General features: G+C 41.4%; 1 protein-coding gene across 6 annotated transcripts in view; it reads right to left on the reverse strand.

Moving 5' to 3' along the window:
- LOC124721943 (biotin--protein ligase) overlaps window positions 1–23,172 on the reverse strand; it is a 439,412-nt gene that overhangs the window by 236,843 nt on the left and 179,397 nt on the right. For all 6 annotated transcript variants that reach the window (XM_047247106.1, XM_047247104.1, XM_047247103.1 and 3 more), the window contains 2 exons: window positions 11,303–11,456; window positions 8,832–9,068 (listed from right to left, as the gene is read on the reverse strand). In XM_047247106.1, coding sequence (XP_047103062.1) covers window positions 8,832–9,068; window positions 11,303–11,456 — 391 coding nt within the window. The remainder of the gene's footprint in view (window positions 1–8,831; window positions 9,069–11,302; window positions 11,457–23,172) is intronic.

A 23,172-nucleotide genomic window follows, 5' to 3' on the forward strand; every position in this document is an offset into this window, starting at 1 on the left:
CCCGCTGAGTTACGGGAACGAGCGAGCTCAGGTCGTTCTTCGTGACGTACGCGCCGCGGCCTGTCTTTCTCGTGGGCCTCGATCATTGCGTAATACATGTTATGTACTCAACCACTAGCAGCATCATTGTTAAGTAGCACGACCATACAAAGACGAAAGGTTAATGGGTTAAAGTAATGTAAGTACACTATATCTTCATGAAAAGCTGAACTTTCACATATAATATTGGGCATTAACAATGTTTTGCTGCTTTTTCTCGAAGGGCGTGGTTAGCTAGGAACCTAAGAATGCTTCGGAAACTAAACTGCTGTATTTGATGTATTTCATACATATACTTTCGTATTATGCAAACATGCAGTCCAAATGCCAATGCGAATCAAAGATCTGTCCAAAACGCGTTGTTTTTTGCTGGATTTCGTTTCCTAAAGTGCTCGGAAGTATAAAACCCCTAAACTTTCCATAAGCCTTTTTCCAATAACACTATTTAGTTTTTATTTCGTGATCATTGCTGCAGCGATTTAGGAGAACCATTACAAAGTGAAGTTTATACTTAGCTGTAGTCGGTGTCATGTTTTCTCGACGAGTGATGCATCAACTTTTACAATGTTTTTATTCGAAACTCTGAATATACTGTACAACATTTAAACACCCACTGACGTAAGGCTGCGAGCACTCACAACAAGGTCTAGGGATCTTTGAGAGCATTCTGCGTTCTGCCTGACTGGGACTGGAGTGGCAATGAAGGATGGGACAGAATAGGAGCAGTCACCATGGCGTCAGCTGGTCAACGCAAAGCGATCCAGTGACTGGATAAAGTGGGAAGAGACATTGCTGTGAGCTGAGGAGGCAAGGTGAGATGACCAAGCCAGAAATTGCCGTTTATAGGAGGAGGAGAGTAGTGTTTAACGTCCCGTCGACAACGAGGTCATTAGAGACGGAGCGCAAGCTCGGGGGAGGGAAGAATGGAGAAGGAAATCGGCCGTGCCCTTTCAAAGGAACCATCCCGGCATTTGCCTGAAGTGATTTAGGGAAATCACGGAAAACCTAAATCAGGATGGCCGGAGACGGGATCGAACCGTCGTCCTCCCGAATGCGAGTCCAGTGTGCCAACCACTGCGCCACCTCGCTCGGTAATTGCCGTTTATACATTCATTGCCAAAAACTATAACTCGGTGTATGTAAAGAGAAAAAAAGAAACGTCGACACAGTACTACAGGAAAATACTAGCTGGCAAATAAGTGGTAAAGAAAACATTACGTAAGTTGGTCAATAATTAAAGAAGAAAAGTCTGGAGCAAGAGTCTCGAAATACGAGTTTATTGAGCCGAGTAGCATGTTCTTCAGATGATCATAGACTATCGTGTAGCTAGCACGTTTCGGGTTTTTTGCGCTCTATCTTTGCAACAAACATTGGCAAATACAGAAGCAGTTACTAGAGCGCACTCCGCAACATCAAAGTTCTCCAGCCATCGGATCACGCAAATCTTCAAGGGCAAACGTTCCGATTCAATGGTCCAAATATACAGAGCTAGTCTGGAATGGAAATCCTTAAATAGGTTTTACAGGGCATGTACAAGCTGAATTATCATCCAGAGCGTTTCCTTTACTGCGAACTCGATTAGCAGAAAAATATGGAGAGGGGGCTTGCAAGTACGTCAAAGAACAGCAAGAAAACATAACGTGAAGACAACAACAACAGCTGAACAGGGTTTATTACGTTTCTAGGTACGGAGGGATACATAAAAAGCGACATTATCAATGTACTGGATGTCAAGTAAAACCATATTTTAAAATTAAGCGGGTAAATCATTCCTCTACAAGTAAATCAACATGTACGCTGCTACAGAATCTAGACTTTAAATTAAAATCGGTATATGTACAAAAGAAGGTCTACCAAGTCCTAAAGCACTTCGGAAATTTTACACACGGTAGAGCGCCTCAGCTGTAGAGTAACTGGGAGGCCAAGTCGTTCGTACCCGGCTGACTTCATAACTTAGTAATCGTGGATGGGAGACGAGAGCAAGCAACGAATAGCAGCCGATAGAAAGAGAGAGAGGAGGAGAAGCCTCATGGTAAGGAATAAGCTAGAACGAAAAGGTGGCGAAGCCTTCACAACTTTGGTCGATGAGCGCGGTGCCCTTAATATCTTTCGTCTTTATAATTGAGGTGCTGTACTGTACATGTCAAATTAGCTAGAAACTTGCAACAGGTTACTGGAGTAAGACTGGTTGATACATCTTGTCATTCATAGTTTCTCAACAAACGCAGCGCTACCAATAATATCGTAATTAACGCCGATTGTTGCTTGGCGGAGAGAGTGTTGTCAAACGTGCCTCGTTCGATTTTCAAATCACAGTCTGTCAGTAATCAGTGTGCTCGGCTCACCTATTGAATTCAGTTCTACGCACGTGCGGGGCAAAATTTTATAAACTGACAAGGTAGGTAGCACTCTTTGTGTCATATTTCATTATGCATAATAACGAGGCGCAGCCTTATTTACATCCATCGTTCTTCTTGTTGCCCACCAACAACGACTGCGACTGCGCCATATCGATTGGTTTTCAAGATAGCTGGCTTTCAGATCCAGCATTTGAGGACTGGTTGGTGAAAGTACCTACAGACCTTTATAGTGCTAAATGTGCATTATGTCCAGGGACCCTCATTAACATCCGTACTATGAGAAGATCGGCTCTTCAAGTCACACGATAAGTCCAAGAAGCACGTCGCGAAAGCAGCTGCCATGAGAAGCACAGCAAGTTTGTATGTCTACACCCGACCGGCGGCGACCACTTCAACCGAGCAGACAGATTGTACTTCCACTACCACATCTGCGGATTCAACTGGGTCAACAACAGTCGCGTTGGCCGCTGGAATTGTTGCGCCTCCGCAGAAGGATGTCACTGCAATGTCAAAACCCGTGGATAAACTGAGAGGAATTGATCGGATGGCAATAAAGGACGAAGTAACAAAGGCGGAAATACTGTGGTGTTTGGAGTGCATCGTTTCACACAAGTCACTGCGTAGTTCTGCGAACGTCGTGTTGCTTTTCCCCGCAATGTTCCCTGACAGTGAAGTGGCCAAGAGCGTGCGTTTACAAAAGGACAAAATCAGTTATATCGTGCAATATGGACTAGCTCCCTTCTTTGAGTCTGAAATTAAATCTGACCTCGTAAACGCATCAAGGATTGTTCTGTTTTGACGAATCCTTGAACGAGGTGTGCAAAAGAATCCAGATGGACATTTTAGTGCGTTATTGGGACATTAAAAAAAATCTAGTGTGCACCCGTTACTACGTATCGGCTTTTCTAGGCAGTTCGACGGCAGCTAAGCTACTCGAGTCCTTCAAGAAAAAAAATTCCCGGCGAAGCAATGAAAAAACTTTTACAAGTATCGATGGACGGCCCTAACGTCAACTTCGCGTTCTTAAGGGAACTTAAAATTTTTTTGAAAGAAATTGAAGGAGCAGACACCGTTTTACTGGAAATTTGAACGTGTAGGCTTTACGTTGTTCACATCGCCTTCAAGTCCGCAATTCAAGAAATACAGTGGATGATAATTCAGTCTTTACGTGCCTTGTACAATCTTTTTAAGGATGTCCCTGCCAGTAGAGCTCTGTATATTTCGACAACGGAATCGGAAGTGTTTCCCTTAAAGTTTTGCGCGATCCGATGGCTGCAGGATGTGGAAGTTGCTGAGCGAGCTCTAGTAATGCTTCCGTTTCTGCGAATATTTGTTGGAAAACTGGAAGAAAAAAACAAACCAAAATGTGCTAGCTACAGAGTAGTGGAGGATCAGCTCAAGGACAAGCTACTTGGTCCGAAAATTGCCTTTTTCAAGACTCTTGCTGGAGACTTGGCACCTTTTCTAAAGGATTTCCAATCCGATTGGCCGCTAGCACCATTCCTCCACTCTGCTTTGACAGAGATAATGGAGACAATGATGACACTTTTGTCCAGCCGACGAAGATCTCGCCGCAGTTAATTTGGACAAAGAATCCAATCTTTTGGGTGTGAACCACGTCATGATTGGGTTCACCGTCAAGAATGAATTCAGAAAGTGCAAGTTTCTCACAGCCCTTGAAATCGCTAAGTTCCGGAGCGAATGCAGCAGAGGAATGATCAAGCTTGTGTCAAAGTTGATGGAGAAATCTCCCTTACACTTTAGGTTGACAAAAGCTGTAAGCTGCTTTGATCCCACAATAGCGTGCAGGGAGGCTGGTTCCAAACGATTTCATTCCTTTCTGCAGATTTTGGTGGAGAGCAATTGGATGAACGGTGTATGTGCCGATAAAGCAGAAGCGCAATACGCTTCTGTTGTAAAGAAGAACTGCAAAACAAAATTCGAAACATTCAACAAAAAGGAACAACGGCTGGATGAGTTCTGGATGAAATGTCTCAAGAACCAGAATGCAACATGCCACGAGCTGCAGAAGACAATGGAAATCGCGGTCACTTTGTCGCACGGTCAAGCAGCTGCGGAGCGAGGATTCTCGGCGAACAAAGAGTGCCTCTTCGAGAATATGAGGGAACAATCTGTAGCGAGCAGAAGACTGGTGTACGACGCCGTCAAGACACACGGCGGAGTCCAAGGAGTGCCTATACCAAAGTCCCTTATGCACTCTGTAAGAAACTCACGAGATCGATATGCTGAAGACCTCAAAAATCGAAACGACGAGTCATCCAGGAAAAAGGATCATCTGACTAAAAGGAAGATTGTTGACGCAGAAATAAGACAGTTTAAAGAGAAGGCAAAACTTGAGGGGACTATTCAAAACGCTCAGATAGAGCGAGAATCTATTACAGAACGAATCAATGCTCTCGCACACAGCTCCAAGTGAGTTATTCTCCAAGGTCAATTCCTAAATTACAGTATTTGTTGTTAAACATGGTACTTCCTTCTAAATTATTTGTTTTATTTGTCGTATTGTCTAATAATAATTAAAATGTTTCTTTAATAAAATGTTTTTAAAACAAATGAATATGATAGCGTTATTTATTTTAAACTGCTAACTCCCACAGATGTTTGAATATACATTTCTAACAATTACTTTCGTGCTTAAAAAATATTTGAAAAATAAACCTAATTTAAGAAATTAAGTATTAAAATAAAGACCGGAGCTAAAATTTAGCAACACGAAAATCCGAAAAGAAAGGACTGTAAAAATGCACAAAATATTTTACGGAAAAATCTATTATTATTCTAAAACGAAAGACAGTAATTATAGGTCTTTAACAACGATTAAGCCGCAAGCTTTTGTATTTAAATAAAATATAATAAAATCAGAAAAAATGAGGAATTGAAGAGGTAAAAGACATACTTGTCCTTACTGAAAGCAAATTTCAGAGCGGGGAATATAGTAGCTGCGCCTGACACAGGTTTTCGCTCTAAAACTGGACTAATTTCGTACAAGATCAAGGTACGGATGTCCCGCTACCTGTCGCGTGACTGGTGCTGCCTTCTGTTGTCCATTTATAGGATTAGTTAGAAAGAAGTAGTAGCGAACGTTGGAGCTGCTCGGAGGCGAAGATCCGATTCACCGGCAAAAAAGTAGAAAAGAAGCTAACTGGTATTGCTCTGAATGCCAGAACACTTCGTCTTTTCTATACTACAGAAAAGTCGAAGTGCTCTGGCATGAAGAGACTTGTGACATTGCTCAGTAACATATTATTCACTTTTTTTGAAGGTCGATTATACTTTTTGCCATCGATTGCATAATTTTTTATCTATGAAAGAACAACATTAAATATGAAAACTTACTTGAAGCTCGGTCTTTTTTTAACGTGTGTTACACGTTATGTCATATCAAATACAAATGTGCGGTAAAATTTTAAATAGTGGCATAAATGACTTATCTTCTGAGCCCGCAATTTTTCAAATGGCTGATCCTCAAGTGTTGCCGGTACGTTTTGAATGAGAGTTATAACGCCCTGTTATTTAAGTAATTCACTGCACATTCTCACACGTAACATACATCATCTTGCGTGGAAATTTACTTTGATAGTAACGCTTCTCAAGTCACTATTCGTAATATTTTCCAGTGATCTGTTAGAAATGTACACAATTGCGACGCAAGCACATCGAATGCACGTTAGTTGTTACGGACGTACTGCATAATCTTCGACCTAAAGGCTTTGACACTTTTCGGTGTCGGCAAACTGGTCTGTGCATTGTGTAAATTACTCATTTTCTACGCAACTCAACTTTTATTTTGGTGTTATTCTCTGATTTATGTTTCATTGCTGCAGTATTATTCAGCAGTAGTGGGCTAAAGTTCTTTGTCAGCGTATCAGATCTTACACGTCAAACCTACAAAAATTTCACTGAAATCTAAAAGAATGAAAAATCCCGGAATTCTAAAAAATTCCCGGGTTTTTCCCGGATGTCCCGGGCCGTATACACCCCGTTTTTAATTCCCTGATTCCAGAAAAGCTGTGCCAAACAAAAGCTACAAGAGCTTGTATTTCATGTTTCCTACCTCAGCTGCTATTAGATCAATGACAGAATCATTGCAGCAGCAGCTCACTGGTAGTGTGGTACTACACACTTCTGATGTGAAAGTTAAGTTAGTAGTTGGCTAAGTTTCACTGGCAAACTATTATACTTTACATCAAATTTTTTTCTTAGTGTCTTTGATCCAGCTGCAAATGGCCAGAATGAAACTTTGTTACTAAACCACATGTACACTTTTGCATTTATGCTCCTGCTATTGCTTACAGTGCATGTCAAATGCTGAAAATTACCAACTTTCTGCTACTTTGTGAAAATTTTTATTCGTTATTAGTATGGCAAGATCAATACTATTTCTTGCAGAAGACAGAGTCATCTCACATGGGTGGGCTAATAGCAGAACCAACAAATTTCTAGGTTGCAGTTATTTTAATCACATCTGCCACCAGCAATTACACCCTTTGGTTAATAGCCAACACATCATATACCTTTTGTTGTGGGGAAATTAGTTGCATATTATCATATCTGAAGGCAAACCTGGGACTCCATGGATAGTTTGGATCAGAAATTTCAGTTATATAGCAGACTAATGAACATTTCCAAATTCAGTAAATATGTAATATACACATATAAAAAAAATTTTGCATCACCTCGAGCCCGAGAGTTCTGGAGCCCGTAGAGAAAATTCGAATAGAGATTCACATAAACATCATTTCCGCCCTTTTTATTGCTCATGAAAACCACACAGTGAGATCTTCAAAGATGGTGGTCCAGATTGCTGTACACACTGGTACTTCTAATACCCAGTATAGCATGTCCTCTTGCATTGATGCTTGCCTTTATTCGTCATGGCATACTATCATCAAAGCACTGTTGGTCCAGATTGTCCCACTCCTCAATGGCGATTTGGCATAGATTCCTTAGAGTGGTTGGTGGGTCACGTTGTCCATAAACAGCCCTTTTCAATCTATCCCAGGCATGTTCGATAGGTTTCACGTGTGGAGAACATGCTGGCCATTCTAGTCGAGCGATGTCGTTATCTGAAGAACTCGTTCACAATATGTGCACGATTGGGGTGCAAATAATCGTTCGTGAAGACGAATGCCTCGCCAATATGCTGCCAATGCCTTGCAAATATGCTGCCAATAAGGTTGCACTATTGGTCGGAGGATGGCATTCGTGTGTTGCACAGCCGTTGAGCTGCCTCTCATGACAACTAGCAGCGTACATCGGCCTCACCTCAAAACAGCAAGGAACCTGCACCTTGCTGCACTCGCTGAACAGTGGGTCTAAGGCATTCAGCCTGATCAGGTTGCCTCCAAACATAACTCCGACGATTGTCTGGTTGAAGGCATATGCGACACTCGTCAGTGAAGAGAATGTGATGCCTATCCCGAATGGTCCATTCGACATGTTGTTGGGCACACCTGCACCGCGCTGCATGGTGTCGTGGTTGCAAAGATGGACCTCGTCACGGATGTCGGGGATGAAATTGGGCACAATGTCGTGTGGCTGCACAAAAAGCATTATTCCACACGGTAGCGTTGCTATCAGGGTTCCTCAGAGCCATAATCCATAGGTAGCGGTCATCCACTGCAGTAGTAGCCCTCGGATGGCCTGAGCGAGGCATTTCTGTCTGTATATCTCCTCCGTGTCCGAACATCATCGCTTCGGTCAACTCTGAGACGCCTGGACACTTCCCTTGTTGACAGCCCTTCCTGGCACAAAGTAACAATGCAGATGCGATCAAAGTGTGGTATTGACTGTCTAGGCACGGTTGAACTACAGACAACATGAGCCGTGTACCTCCTTCCTGGTGTAATGACTGGAACTGATTGGCTGTCGGACCCCCTCCATCTAATAGGCGCTGCTCGTGCACGGTTGTTTACACCTTTGGGTGGGTTTAGTGACATATCTGAACAGTCCAAGGGACTGTGACTGCGAAACAATATCCACAGTCAACATCTGTCTTCAGGAGTTCTGGGAACCAAAGTGATGGAAAACTTTTTTTGATGTGTGTATTTTTGATAGAGTATACTGATTTAGAGAAGAGCTTTTATGTCCTCTTGAAATAGCTCTAAAATACAACAAGACTATTCTCGCACAATATTTCAAGTAATATAATCGCTTCACCGTTTCCCTATGTAGACTCAAAAACTAACATATTGCATTTCATACACGGTAGTGCTGTACAGAAGTGTAACTGTGGCTGTGATTATCTCTGGCCAATTTTTGTGGTGATAAGTGTAGTTGCATCTGAATATTATTTATTTATCTGGAATATCCCTGTTCCCACCACAATCCAACCAACAAGGTGAGCTTTACAATAGAGAATGCAGAGAACAAGTTCTTTTCTTTCTTTTTTTTAAAAGTACACATACTCACCTATTTTTGTTCAGGACATTGTACAACATGTCCTTTATATTGTTACGGGCAATCACACTTTCTGAGACAATCAATACATTTGGAGGCTTCATATTCATATTTTCCTCTTTGTGTTCATCTAAGTTGTACAGGGGATTATTTGAATCTTTCTTTCCCTCTAACATACTGCATGTTTCTTCACTTGCAGATTCAGCACTCTCAACACTCACAGATTGTGAACTGAATATTCCAGTTTTTCTGTGGAAAGCAAAATCCCTTTAAATGAAATGAACAAAAATACAAACTTTGGACGAACCACTAAATGTTACCACTAAAAGCAGGCTAAGATATATCTAGGAACAAGTCACTTTGAATGAAACTCACTAGAGAAACTCACTATAGAAGTTTAACATCTTTCAAAAAAAAAAAAAAAAGTAAGAAAGGGAAATAAAACACCTTGTCATTATGAAACTAGTTTGAAATTCCTTAGGAGTAAAACTTGCTCTTCAAAAGCACAGCAAATAACAGTAAAATCAGATTCCCTTATAACTGCTGGTTTTCACAACTAGGCAGGACAAAGGCAAGTTGCAGATGATATTTCTGAAATACAAAGGAAATTTTGCACTTTGCTGAAAGCATCTATTTTAATTAAAACATTGGCACTAAAACTGGTAACACGTTTCGTTATTGCAGACATGCAATTGCTCAAGATAGTAAGCAAAAAGTTGAAGTTAGAAAGCAAATGCATTAGTTCAATTGTTAGTCTGCACAACTACCATTTATCATGGAGTGGAGAGGGATAAGTTGATTTAAAAGAACTTAGTGGGTGGTTGCTACAGATATAGTAACATACTTCCCAACAGCGAGGAGGCTACACGTGATCAATTTACAAAGAGCATGCCATATCAAATCAGTTATGCAGACACTATGGGTGTCATTGGCGGGTTTACCTGCAAGTATGATTCACAAATGCCTTCCACAACATAGTTATATACCAGCAGCAGTAAAACGTGCCATGTTTTACAAGCAAGGACATTTGTAATGGCTTACTGAAAAGTTAAAATAGAGCTACAATTAACAATATTCAGTCAACATCAAAGATGACTGCAGATTGCCAATTAACACTGATCTGGAGCGAATAAAATTAGGGACACATTACAATTGATCAAATATAGCTGAAAGAGAGTAACACTAAGGTAAAGGTCCACTGGTTTGCGATAGTATTTATTCTGGAAGACATGTACAGTTACGTGGTACCGTGACAGTTCAGACAGGTAGGAACACCATCTCTGACCATTTGGCTAAACAATTAACTTCTGTGAACAACAGCTCACATTTCTCAGCCACATTTGCCAGTATTTAATCATTTCTTACATACAGCCAACTAGTTCCCTGATTTGGATTTATATGTGACATGCCCTCTTCACTGTATCTACATTTTTTCAGGTCTCTAAGTGGAATGTTTCAAAAGTCTTTGGCTGTTTCACCATGATGTTCTATGACTTCATGAAACTTGTAAATACACAGAAATATGATGCAATTTATTAATTTCTGAAAATCCATTCATTCATAAACTGACATTCTGCTATCAGAAGGCCCACTCAATGCTAGAAAACGAATTTCATTCCAGGAGGCCACGTACTGCAGTGACGTCCAAGAATAATAAGGGTGCTTTTATGCGATCTTCGACAGGCAACGGTATCGAGCTGTAATGAAATTTTGTCCCAGTCACAAATATTTGTGACATCAGCTGTATTAGACACGGAAATGAGATCTATTGGTGACGTGTGAGGATTTGCATTGGACTGGGACTCGAACTCTGATTCCCCACTCTCGATAAGAACATCACCGACGTCTGCCTCGAACAGGTCGAGCAAGTATGGCTGGACTTTGATTACACAGAGCAAAAAGGTAGGTCTGTTATCACTCAGTTGCACACCCCAGTTATTCCCACCACTTACTTCTCCAGGCAGTTTGTTCTACCACCTATTGTAGGGGTGTTTCTGTGCATATTCCTTATCTTCGTGTAAATTGATGTACTAATTTTTGTGGCTAAATAGTCCCTGTAGATTCTACAGAGCGCAGGTCTTATTCTGTGCACTTATTATGTTGATGAACTCAAAGGAGAAGGGAAGTATATTACAAACTGTTTCATTGCTATGGTTCTGTTCTGCATCAGGCCTTAAATGATATAGGAAACCATGAAAAAACTGGGTGATTGTGTGGGAATTTCAATCTCACTCCTGTCAGTTACAAAGAATATTAGCCACTGAGGTATCTTCCCTGGCAACAAGTATGACAGACTGAAAACAAACTTACGAGCTCAATGTATATTTCATATAAAAATTATGACTTTAAGTACAAACACTAAGTTTGTATGTGATGAATATCATGAAATTTTACTAAAGCACCATATTTACAGTAATGTTATAATTTAATAGTATACTTCCCATAAAATACCACTTCTGGGGTTTGGAAAATAATGAGTTTACCTGGTTGAGCATGCTTGCTCATCATCCGAACAGAACACTGTATTACAATTAATTTGATTACAGTATAGGAAATGCCTTTCACTCGAAATGCAATTTATTCTCTCAGCTGAAGGTAATCTGTTCCTCTTCAAAAAATTTTGGCATGCAGCATTCCCTGTAACAATCATTCCCTTTATCAATAACGAATAAAAAATTAACATATTAACATTGTTTTCTGGGTATAGGGATGTTTAGATAAATACAGCCTGTCAGGAATAAATTCCACAAATACACTCTGTTTTATTAGGTGAAAGAGGCACAAATAAAAGTTCGTTTGTATGCTACACTATGAACTGTAAATAATTAACATAATTTCAAGATATGACAGCATTATGAACTGACTTTAAACTGTAACCCTAGTCAGTCCACTTTTTGTCTCAGCTCAAGCTGAAACATGGAAAAATGTTTTGTTCACATCGTACACAGCCTGCATGAAGCACCCAGAAGACATGGCTGAATGTCAATGTAACTTTGTTCACATCATAGGCAGGTAAGTAAATGACAAGAGCTGCAAATCTTTGTCACAAGTATAACAGGCGCCAGAGTGCAGTAGTGTTGATCACGTTTAGTGTTATTAGCATGTCTGATAGGGTGTATAAGGGGCAATAACCACACCGGGTGTTGAGTGGTAACTCTGACGGCCATGGAGATGCCGTGAACTTATGTGTTATAAGCACCTGACATATTTTGAAAGGGGGCCTCATTGTGGGTCTTTGTTTGGCTGGCTGGCCGAATTTTGCAATATCCAACATTATGGGGCATTCTTATGTTACACTGCCTGATGCTGGACTGCATGGGAACATGAGCACACGAATACTTTTCATCAAGTTTCCGGTCAACCATGACTGACAACTGCAATGGAGGATCACCATTATTGTGCACCATGTACATTGTAACCCTTTCATATCTGAACAAGTAGTTGACTCCCGGCAGCATTCTTTGTAATTCCGTACCATTGGTCAGAGAATATAGCAGACACAAACTAAAACATTATTGTTGCATGCATCTACATCTACATGACTACTCTGCAATTCACATTTAAGTGCTTGGCAGAGGATTCATCGAACCACAATCATACTATCTCTCTACCATTCCACTCCCGAACAGCGCGCGGGAAAAACGAACACCTAAACCTTTCTGTTCGAGCTCTGATTTCTCTTATTTTATTTTGATCATCATTCCTACCTATGTAGGTTGGGCTCAACAAAATATTTTCGCATTCGGAAGAGAAAGTTGGTGACTGAAATTTCGTAAATAGATCGCCGCGACGAAAAACGTCTTTGCTTTAATGACTTCCTTCCCAACTTGCGTATCATATCTGCCACACTCTCTCCCCCATTACGTGATAATACAAAATGAGCTGCCCTTTTTTGCACCCTTTCGATGTCCTCCGTCAATCCCACCTGGTAAGGATCCCACACCGCGCAGCAATATTCTAACAGAGGACGAACGAGTGTAGTGTAAGCTGTCTCGTTAGTGGACTTGTTGTATCTTCTAAGTGTCCTGCCAATGAAACGCAACCTTTGGCTCGCCTTCCCCACAATATTATCTATGTGGTCTTTCCAACTGGCTGCAATTAACACCACATACAAATGGCTGTCTTTGGAGTTGTGCCATGACTGGGAGGCTACACTGGTTAGAGCTGTTTTCAGTTTGATGCACAAATCTGAGAATACTTTGAAAGTTTTCATATTGCAGTCCCTTATATTGTATAGAAAACCAAATAATCTTGCAATTTCATTCAACTGTGTGAATCGTTCTTCTACAGAACTAATTGCTTGTCCAACATTACAAAACAGTAATTTACTCTGATCTTCTCTTTGGAGTAAGCAGACAGTTTCATTTTCCTCCTCTTTATCTCTGGCTGAAAAATTGGCCCAATTTTAGTTTCTCCAGCTAGCTCCTGAGCACCAATGAAAATTCTCTCAAATTCCGCGTCACTCTTCTGGTTTTTAAAATACTCCTCTGTATTTTAGTTTTCTCAAGAGTAAACTGCTTCTCTTGCAGTAGTTTATTGGTCAAATTGATTTAAAATAATATACTGTGCCATTTTAAACAGTCACAACAAACTAAAATGAGGATATGCTGTACAGAAGACCTTCGGCTTCTACTTTAGTTATGGCACCAGAAATCCCTCTGAGAGGTGAATATTCAGAAATTTCAAACACCGCATCATCCACATGCAGTAACTGGTACCTGATGACCACTGAGGCACCAATCCTGCTTACCGAGTATCACTCAAATCTTTCAGAGTCAAAGATGTTGTACAACATTGCAATACATCCTATTGACATTGTGATGCAGCCACTGTACAACATCAAAAAAGGCTGTCGTTTCATAGCAACACGAAGCAGTGTCATTGACCACAAGGTTCAGGGTGTGGGATCTGCAAGGGACACAGAGGGCACACGGATTATTATCCAGAATTTTCTTCTGTGGACCAATTTCCTTGCCATTCACAGTGCTCCTGTTATCATAGCCCTGACCTTGTAGGTCTTCAATTGACAATGACACGCTTCAGACCTGATGGAGCAGAATGTGATTCATCGATTTACCGGTGGCTTCAGTTAGTGGTACAAATGCCGAGAAGAGTTCCTTTATTTGCACGAGACTGTTTTCTTGGAGCCTTTCATTAGAAGACGGAAATGATTCTGTTCCTGAAGATTGCACGATGTCCACAAACCTTATGATCGTGGTCATTTGTTCAATGCGGCTGACGTGTGGGATGTTACTGAGAATGATTGAAAAATACTTTGTGGTTTTTACCAACGAAACAATCTTGTCTTTTCTAGCACTTGGAACAACAGTTCTTTTTAATAATGTTGCCTAAATAATGAGTAAGTCTTCTATCTTTATTTTGTACCCTCCTGAGATGTTCCTTCATAACAGGATCAAACAAGGCAAGAAGTTCCACAATTTTAAGGAAATTGCCATTGTCATGAGCATGCAATTCATGAATGCTGCCACAGAAGGCCAGATTTTGTGCATCTAAAACTCTTACAAAAGATATTATATTTTTTGTATTAACACTATCTATAGTTATGTCTTGTATGCTGGCCCTTCCAGATATGGAATTTGGTAATATATTCAATACTCTTCTCGTGTAGAAAACTTTGCTGGCTATATTGGAGGTATTCACAGTAAACTACTTCTCCATTTGGCATTTTTCTCTTACAATGTACAGCTGAAAACTCCCTTTTCACCACTAAAGAATTTTTTTTCAATTGTTTTGGCCCATTATCAACAAAAGAGTTCTTAATTTTTTTTCCACTTATTGGTATATCTTCCAAGGAGGCAGAATCTGAATAACCTATTTTGATGCTTTCTACAGTTATTTTCAGGCATTTACGTAGATCACCATCTACACCTTCAAAGTTGTATATTGCAGTATCCACTACAATGTGTTGTTCTCAATCTCAACTGTTATTTTTTTATGTCCATATCTGGTAGACCTATCTTGTGACCTTTTTGTGGGGTTGAAGTTGAGCTGTGGCAGCTTCAGAACACTCTGGAGTACATAAAAATTCTTCAAAAGATCCCTTTAATTTGGACAGTTCTATTTCTCTACCCACTTTTCTTTTTCTGTACTGAGCAACTGAGAGCTTTTTCCCTGTCTGCCATTTCTGATTCTTTATTCCTGAAAATTTATAGGATAATAATAATTCTGAATATTGTATATTATAATTCCATATTCTACATTAGAAAATTGTAATAACATTTAAGAACCCACCAACATTAATGGAAACAATCAGGGTCGGACTGAGTACAAAGGACCCGTGTGTCATACTGATGCGAGAGGGCCCGCAACAAGCACGAATTATGCAAAGAGGCCGGGAGTGGCTATTGCCACCACAGGCAGCAGAAGGTGACGAGTTTTTAAAATTTCAATTTATTTTCCTTATGTTTTAAAATATTTTAAAATTCTAATTGTTTGATGAGAGAGAAAAAAGGTACGCAATTAGGGCTCGGGGCACAACCAGCAAAGAATTCTTACATATTCTGATGTTCTTATTTTAACACAGGTAGTAGTTCAATTAAAACTGTAATGTAAATTGTTAATTTAATGATTAAATTATAAAATATACTGAACTTGTTTCTATGATGTTATCGCACCTGGCGAATTTTATGGAAACTTGACTCATCACTCAAGGTATGTAGAGACAATGTGTTTACTTTCATTGAAGTAAGTAAAGGCTTATTAAGCAACTGTTCTGTATGATTTCAGGGTGTATACGTGGACAAGGGAAAAAATTTCCCGGATTTCCCGGTTAAAAATACACTTTCTCCTGGGTGAAAACATACTTTTTCCCTGTTAACTGACATTATATTTTCTCTTGGAACTGTATAAGTCCTTTGAATGATTACGGTATTATACACGGGAGTAGAATCTCCTGGCGCTTTATAAAACTAAACACAAGGAAAAAAACGCGTTTTGGAAAGATCTTTGATGTGCAGCAACATATACGCTCCATATTTTCGTATTACGAAAGTATAAATTCGAATTCCACCAAACACCGCACAATACTTTCCGAAGCATTGAAATCGAGATTGCGATGCGCTTTTGTAGGCCAGTCATAGCTCCTGTCAAGTGTTCTCGCCAGCCGATGACAGCGGGTATTCAGAGCTTAGGACACGTGATGTAGTCAGCCAATAGCAACATCACTGCTAAGTAGCGCGAACGCACAAACAGAAAAAGTTAATGGTTTAAATTAACATACATAGTGTTGCTACACGAAACACAAAGCTTTCACATATAATATTGGTCTGTAAGATTAATACGCTGCAAGAGAAGCTAAGCTTTCACATACAATGTCGGTCTTTTACGCGCGTATTACAATTTAAGATATATCACACAAATGTGATCGTAAAATTTTTAATAACGACTTAAATGTCTGATCTTCTGGGCTCGAAATTCATCTAAATGGTTCGTCATCAAAGAGTTGATTTTTAAATGAGAGTCAAACGCTCTGTGATTTAAGAAATTCATCATACATTATCACACATAGCTGCATTGTAACTGCCAGAATGGTACTTTGATGGTAACGCTTTTCAAACCACCATTCGGAGTATTTTCCCGTGACCTGTTAGAAATAGGTTCGTTTCCGCAGTTGCCAGAGAGCGCCAGAAGACAGGCGTCACCGCGCTTGCACAGCTACGATGTCGCAGGGAGCCCGTATGTTCGTACGTATAAAACATTAAAAGATCGTACATTATGTAATAGAAGAAACAAAACATCAGAGGATACTCCAAGAGCGTCGGAATTTCGAGACCCATACTAAAATGTCTACATTGAAAGTGCACATTTGTATGTCCATATTCCCAGTTAAGTAGGCCACGACCTGATATTAAGCTTTTCAATGTGGTTTTCGGGATGTAAATTTTCTTGGAGTACCAGTACTGTGTTACCTCACGTTTGGTTCTTTATTATGGCATAATGCCATACATGCTAGAAGTTGTAAACGTGCACTTGAAATGCAGCAAACAGTGTGTGGAATTAAAAAGAAAATTTCTGTAGCAAACCGACAAAAATAACTTCATTGTTCTGCAAGGCAATTAATGCTTGACTGTCAGAAAGGTGGAAATCAGAAATCTGTTTTGTTTTCATTTGACGTGAGAGCAGTAAACGAAGAGGAAACAGTAAAATCACTAAATGTAAACACGGGTCATGTGGAGACTACCCACTACCTGACTGTAACTCAGACTGCTCAGCGCATCAGCCCCTGATCTACGATATTTCCCAACCGGTACAATACCCCGCCACTCCCTCGAGTGTTTGAGATAGGACGTTAAAAATTTAAAAAATCGAATTTTCAAAAATATGTTCATTTTGTCGCGCACATCTTTCTGAAGAGTCTGATGCATAAAACGTGAAATGTAAGACATGTTATTCGGTCGTAAGTGTGCCGAAGGACAGTGCCTCGCCTCCTCACACAGCATTCTTCTATCGTACGTCAGTGTGCTTCGCTCTGTGGAATTGTATATTTTGTAATGGATGCCATCAAACCATATTCAGGACAGTGGAAATTAAAATGTCCTGTGGTGCCTCTCCTGCTTACAATTAGCCGGTTTGAAATCTTGTCCCTCTTCAGAAAATTTCCACTCTTTATTCCCTATCGGCTAACAATTTGCTGCCCTGTGTGACATAAAATTAAATATTGGATACATAAACCCAGTAAAGACACGAGACAAGCAAGACAATACACATTTCTTCACTCCTTAGCTCCTAGAATTTTTTCCTCTTTAATCTTGCTACAGCTTTACATGGTGTGCTTTGCTTTTTGCGAAAGAATCTATTACCTCATCATAGTTCGTGAAATATTTTGCTACATGAAAAGTCGAAATGTCGTTGTCTAATACTGAAAAAGCTGTTAATGCAAATAGGACCCAAGACTGGTGTGGTTTCCCGATCTGTTTACGTCTATTTTGTCACTCTCTGTTAAATAAAACGAAATAGGCCTTTCTAATACTGCAACAATTGTAATACACACCAAATAAATGAGACCGTTTTGGCACAAATGGTCTTTTATGTAACGACAGAATATAATTCACGAAGTACCAATATCAAATGCCTATTAGGCCTACCACAAGCAAAAAGCCTTACGTTAGGAAGTAGTTTCACACTTCATTCATACGCTCCAGTTTCTCAGGTATGAGATCGAACAGTAGTAGCACGAAATTTTTATGCAAACTTGGAATCGTCATATTGTTCCATAATTTATATGATGTCCCGGTTTCTTCTCCTTCCTCGTTCTAACAACAGTCTTGTTAGCACTAGTTCTGTAACTGTTCCTGCCAATGTCAAAGCTTATTCGCAGGTTGACTCCACTAATTCTGCCAGAATCACCGGTTTAGTTATCCCGCGATTATTCTCCGGTTAGGTGTTGCTACATGTTCGTACAACGCGTATTCCGCGCTTCTTCCAGAATAGAATTTAAAGCGGCTGCTAGCCGGGGACTGTACAACTGACCCTTACTAGTATAGCGATCTGCCCAAAAATTTTCTGTCAAAATTTCATTTTCTTAGATACACCGAGAAGGTAATACTTAATCTTCCTTACCTGTTATTCGTTTATTTCCACTCCTGTAGTCTGAATCTATGGATTTAGCTAGTAATTATAACAACACTCATCATTCGCAAACCCAATCAACCACACAATCAGACAGCGGTTGTCAATTCATCCGTTCGGCCTTACTCCGCTCAGCTGGTATAGCCCCTTTTGTCTGTAGGAAACTTTGTTTCTACATGCGACAAGGATTCACCTGACAGAGACATCGTGTACACTATGCACACATTCACAAGTCAACTTACGATTGATTCAGAAATCAACTCAGAATGTGTTCAACAATGTTCAAAAACTGACAGGGATGCGTTTCAAAGTCATATGAATAATCGATAGACTAAAGTGCGCTGGATGCTAGTCGCTTTGTGAAACAAGATTTCTCCCTCAATAGTATGAATTTGCCCCCCACCCCCCTCCCAGAACTGGGCCTGCTGCGCATGCAAGAATCTGGCAGCTTGAGCGCTCCAGTAAAATTTTTCCCGGTAGCATCTAGCTGCTTGCTGCGACTGCTTACAAAGCCAACAGCCACATTTCTGTAGCCAGAAGCGGGAGAAGGTACTACTCAACTGCGCATGCGCATGATCCTGCTCGGAACTGCTAGAACGAATCTAGTGGTGGTGGTTAGTGTTTAACGTCCCGTCGACAACAAGGTCATTAGAGACGGAGCGCAAGCTCGGGTTAGGGAAGGATTGGGAAGGAAATCGGCCGTGCCCTTTCAAAGGAACCATCCCGGCATTTGCCTGAAACGATTTAGGGAAATCACGGAAAACCTAAATCAGGATGGCCGGAGACGGGATTGAACCGTCGTCCTCCCGAATGTGAGTCCAGTGTGCTAAAGAACGAATCTAGTGTAAACGGTTGTGACGTCACGTTCATCGGAGGCAATTTGTTGTTACGGAACATTGCATAGTCTTCCTAAAGGCCTGGCCAGACAGAACGCGGCCTGGCCGTCCGCCCTGTGGCCTTGAACCGCAGCGGGCAGGCCGCACTGTTGAATCGCTCGTTATTGTACGGCGGCCGTCACACAGAGTGCGGCTCTGACGCGCCTGCATGCGGCCTGCCGCACCGGCCGCCGCCGGCTTGTCACAGATTACAGATTCGCCGCAAGCCGGAGCGGCTGCTTGCCTCTGTTGGCGCACTCAACTGCTCTGTGGTCACACTGGAAGCAGCGGCGTGAGGCGGTTTTTGTCTTGCAGCTCGTAGTGCACGCATCATGGACACAGAGACACTTGTAGAGGAGGTGAGACAACACAGCTTTTTGTACGATACACGCGATCCTGATTTGGTGGTAGAATACTTTTGCCCTCGATATACTCTTGATAGAAAGCTGAATTCTCAGAAATACTGTTGTCATTGTGGCGTTCATAATTTCCAATATCAACTACTGTAAAATCGTAGTATGGATCAACGATCGCCAGGAGAACCAACGAAAAGAACTGTTTGTAACAGAAGAACTGGGATCCACTATCCTTCGGGCATTTTAACCTGATACACTTTCCGCCTATGCATCCAAGGCAGTTCAGAAACCCCCAAAGTTCTAGAAATCCTTCTTCAGATTTCTTCCAGATCTCTGTCGTAGGAGTAGGTAAATACTTGGGTTGTAGAACAGTCCATATTGCCTGGCTCACTTGTTTCACAATTTCTGAGACTGTTGAACGTCCTAACCGAAAAGAAAAAGCTATGGTCTGGTGACTGTCGCCTGTAGTCAAGTATGTTGAAATATGAATGGATAAGTTAACGACCAAAGATATGTTTGTTTAAATTCAATGACAATTGTATGAATACAATGAAACAAAGCAATCTATTAAGTAGAAAGTTCTCTCTAGCGGAACATACGGAACTAGATGTTACTATCGTTTGCTGTATTCGTAAACACTGCAGATAAACTTATCACTCCACTCCTAACTACGTTGTGGGATAGCACTTTCTTCCGCCGAACATGTCATATGATACAGCAAAACTGAAATGGAATAAATTATATGACTTCTGTTTGAAGAACAGAGAGGCCACATGTGGTGAAACTTACTTCAAACAAATGGCTAGTGTGTGCCTTGCATCAACTGGCTTTCTCCAGTTCGTTGCGCACTTCTCGGTGCTACCTTTTTAACAGGCGATGCAGTTCCTCGAAACCTTCCCGCGATATACGAAAATATTTGAAGAACCTAGCTTCGTCATACTCTAGATCAATACACAGACGATGGTATTCTTCTAAGCTTTCTCTCTTGCTATTAATGTCGTGCACCCAACATCTCCTCTTCTTGGTGCATGTCGTATCGCTAGTGCGAGCTACTCATTTCCTCGCACAAAGATAACGCGTCCCGCGTGAAGCTTCCAAATCGTCTAACGCCAAGACAATCGCGCTACGCATGCAAGCTTAACAATGGGGTTCGGCCCTTTCCACAGTGTAACAGCTGACGCATCAAGAGTCAGTGCGGCCGGCCGTTGCCTGTGTGGCGTCCCTGGCCGCTGACTAGCTCGGCCTCCCGCTGCGCCGTCCGTCTCAGCGGCAGGCCGGATTCTGTCTGGCCAGGCCTTAAGGCCTTTGACACATTTTGCTGTTGGCAGACGCTTGTATGAGCATTGTGTTTTGTTGCTGCATATGACGCATTTCCTTTGCAATTTAAGTTTTATTTTCGTTTTTTCTCGCGTTCATGTTTTATTGTTTCAGCATTATTCTGAAATAGCGGTATACAATAATATCCTTTGTTAGAGCATCGGTTCTTGCTAGTTAAAATTACAGAAATTTAACGGAAAACAAAAACAATGAAAACTTCCCGGAATTCTAAAAAATTCCAGGGTTTTTCCCGGTTTGCTCCCGGGTGAAAAAATTCCCGGGTTTTTCCCGGATCTCCCGGGTTGTATACACCCTGGATTTTGAAAACAGAAGTACATAAATTGTTCCTATTTTTCATTTTTTCTCCTCATTTGCGCAATTTTTTCACTGTTTGACGTGAAATTAATTTTTTCCGCCCTTTGCCAACCCTAAAATTCTGCCCCCTCAGGAGGCTGCCAAGCCTCGTCTAACAGAAGAAATGGCCCTGTCTGGATGGGAAGGATGTAGGGAAACGATGGCTGATAATTTTAGTACTTCCAAAATTCCTTTGCAGCAGCTATTTCACTGGCTGTGCAGAAGACTCTCATAGTGTTTACCAGTGACAGTACACATAACAAGACTCACAGACTCATCTCCTCAATATATATAAAATATGTATAAAAAACAAAGATGCTGAAATGAGAAAGTGTTGGTATGTTGATAGAGACAATAAAAAACACACAAACACACACCACATTTCGAGCTTTCGCAACCCGAGGTTGTTTCATCAGGAAAGAGGGAAGGAGAGGGAAAGACAAAAGGATCACACACACACACACACACACACACACACACACACACACACACACACACACATATATCCACCCGCACATATACATTAGCAGAATGAAGTGGTACTGGTTGATGTGTGTGTGGATTTTCTGTTGTCCATGTTCTGCAGTTCTGCATACTGACATGTCCTTCATCCATCTACAGAATTTTCCACGGCCATTCATTGTCCACTACCACGAGAGCAAGAAATTCCAGAGCAAACATTTCTCTCGGCGGTCGGTCAGCACGAAGCAACTCCCGAACACGGGTGATTTAGTACGGACAGCAATTTAGGATGTTTCGTAGGATTTTATGCACTTCGCTCGCAGGTACATCTGACATTCAGGCAATTTTGCACGCACCGCATGTCTGCAGACCACTGCTGGAACCCTCCTGCTTTGTAAGACGTTGGATCAACTGCTTTCCTCCCTCTGCCACTCTGCACTTCAAAAGAATTTGTCTTCTCAAATTTTGTAATCATTTTCTCCAGACCCTTAGCAGACATCTGACCAATGCCTTTTTTCCAGAACTCCTGTAGGTCTATTGGCACACAGTGAGTTTTCTTGAAAAAGTGCTTTACCAGCAGCTCGTGATCCTTCACAGAGACAGTTATGTTGGGCAAACTGAGGAACAGCAGTGTGCATATTCTGACACACACAGCACGACCTAATAGTCATATATACACTCCTGGAAATTGAAATAAGAACACCGTGAATTCATTGTCCCAGGAAGGGAAAACTTTATTGACACATTCCTGGGGTCAGATACATCACATGATCACACTGACAGAACCACAGGCACATAGACACAGGCAACAGAGCATGCACAATGTCGGCACTAGTACAGTGTATATCCACCCTTCGCAGCAATGCAGGCTGCTATTCTCCCATGGAGACGATCGTAGAGATGCTGGATGTAGTCCTGTGGAACGGCTTGCCATGCCATTTCCACCTGGCGCCTCAGTTGGACCAGCGTTCGTGCTGGACGTGCAGACCGCGTGAGACGACGCTTCATCCAGTCCCAAACATGCTCAATGGGGGACAGATCCGGAGATCTTGCTGGCCAGGGTAGTTGACTTACACCTTCTAGAGCACGTTGGGTGGCACGGGATACATGCGGACGTGCATTGTCCTGTTGGAACAGCAAGTTCCCTTGCCGGTCTAGGAATGGTAGAACGATGGGTTCGATGACGGTTTGGATGTACCGTGCACTATTCAGTGTCCCCTCGACGATCACCAGTGGAGTACGGCCAGTGAAGGAGATCGCTCCCCACACCATGATGCCGGGTGTTGGCCCTGTGTGCCTCGGTCGTATGCAGTCCTGATTGTGGCGCTCACCTGCACGGCGCCAAACACGCATACGACCATCATTGGCACCAAGGCAGAAGCGACTCTCATCGCTGAAGAC

Source organism: Schistocerca piceifrons, chromosome X (assembly GCF_021461385.2).
Source record: "Schistocerca piceifrons isolate TAMUIC-IGC-003096 chromosome X, iqSchPice1.1, whole genome shotgun sequence".
Lineage (NCBI taxonomy): Eukaryota > Metazoa > Arthropoda > Insecta > Orthoptera > Acrididae > Schistocerca > Schistocerca piceifrons.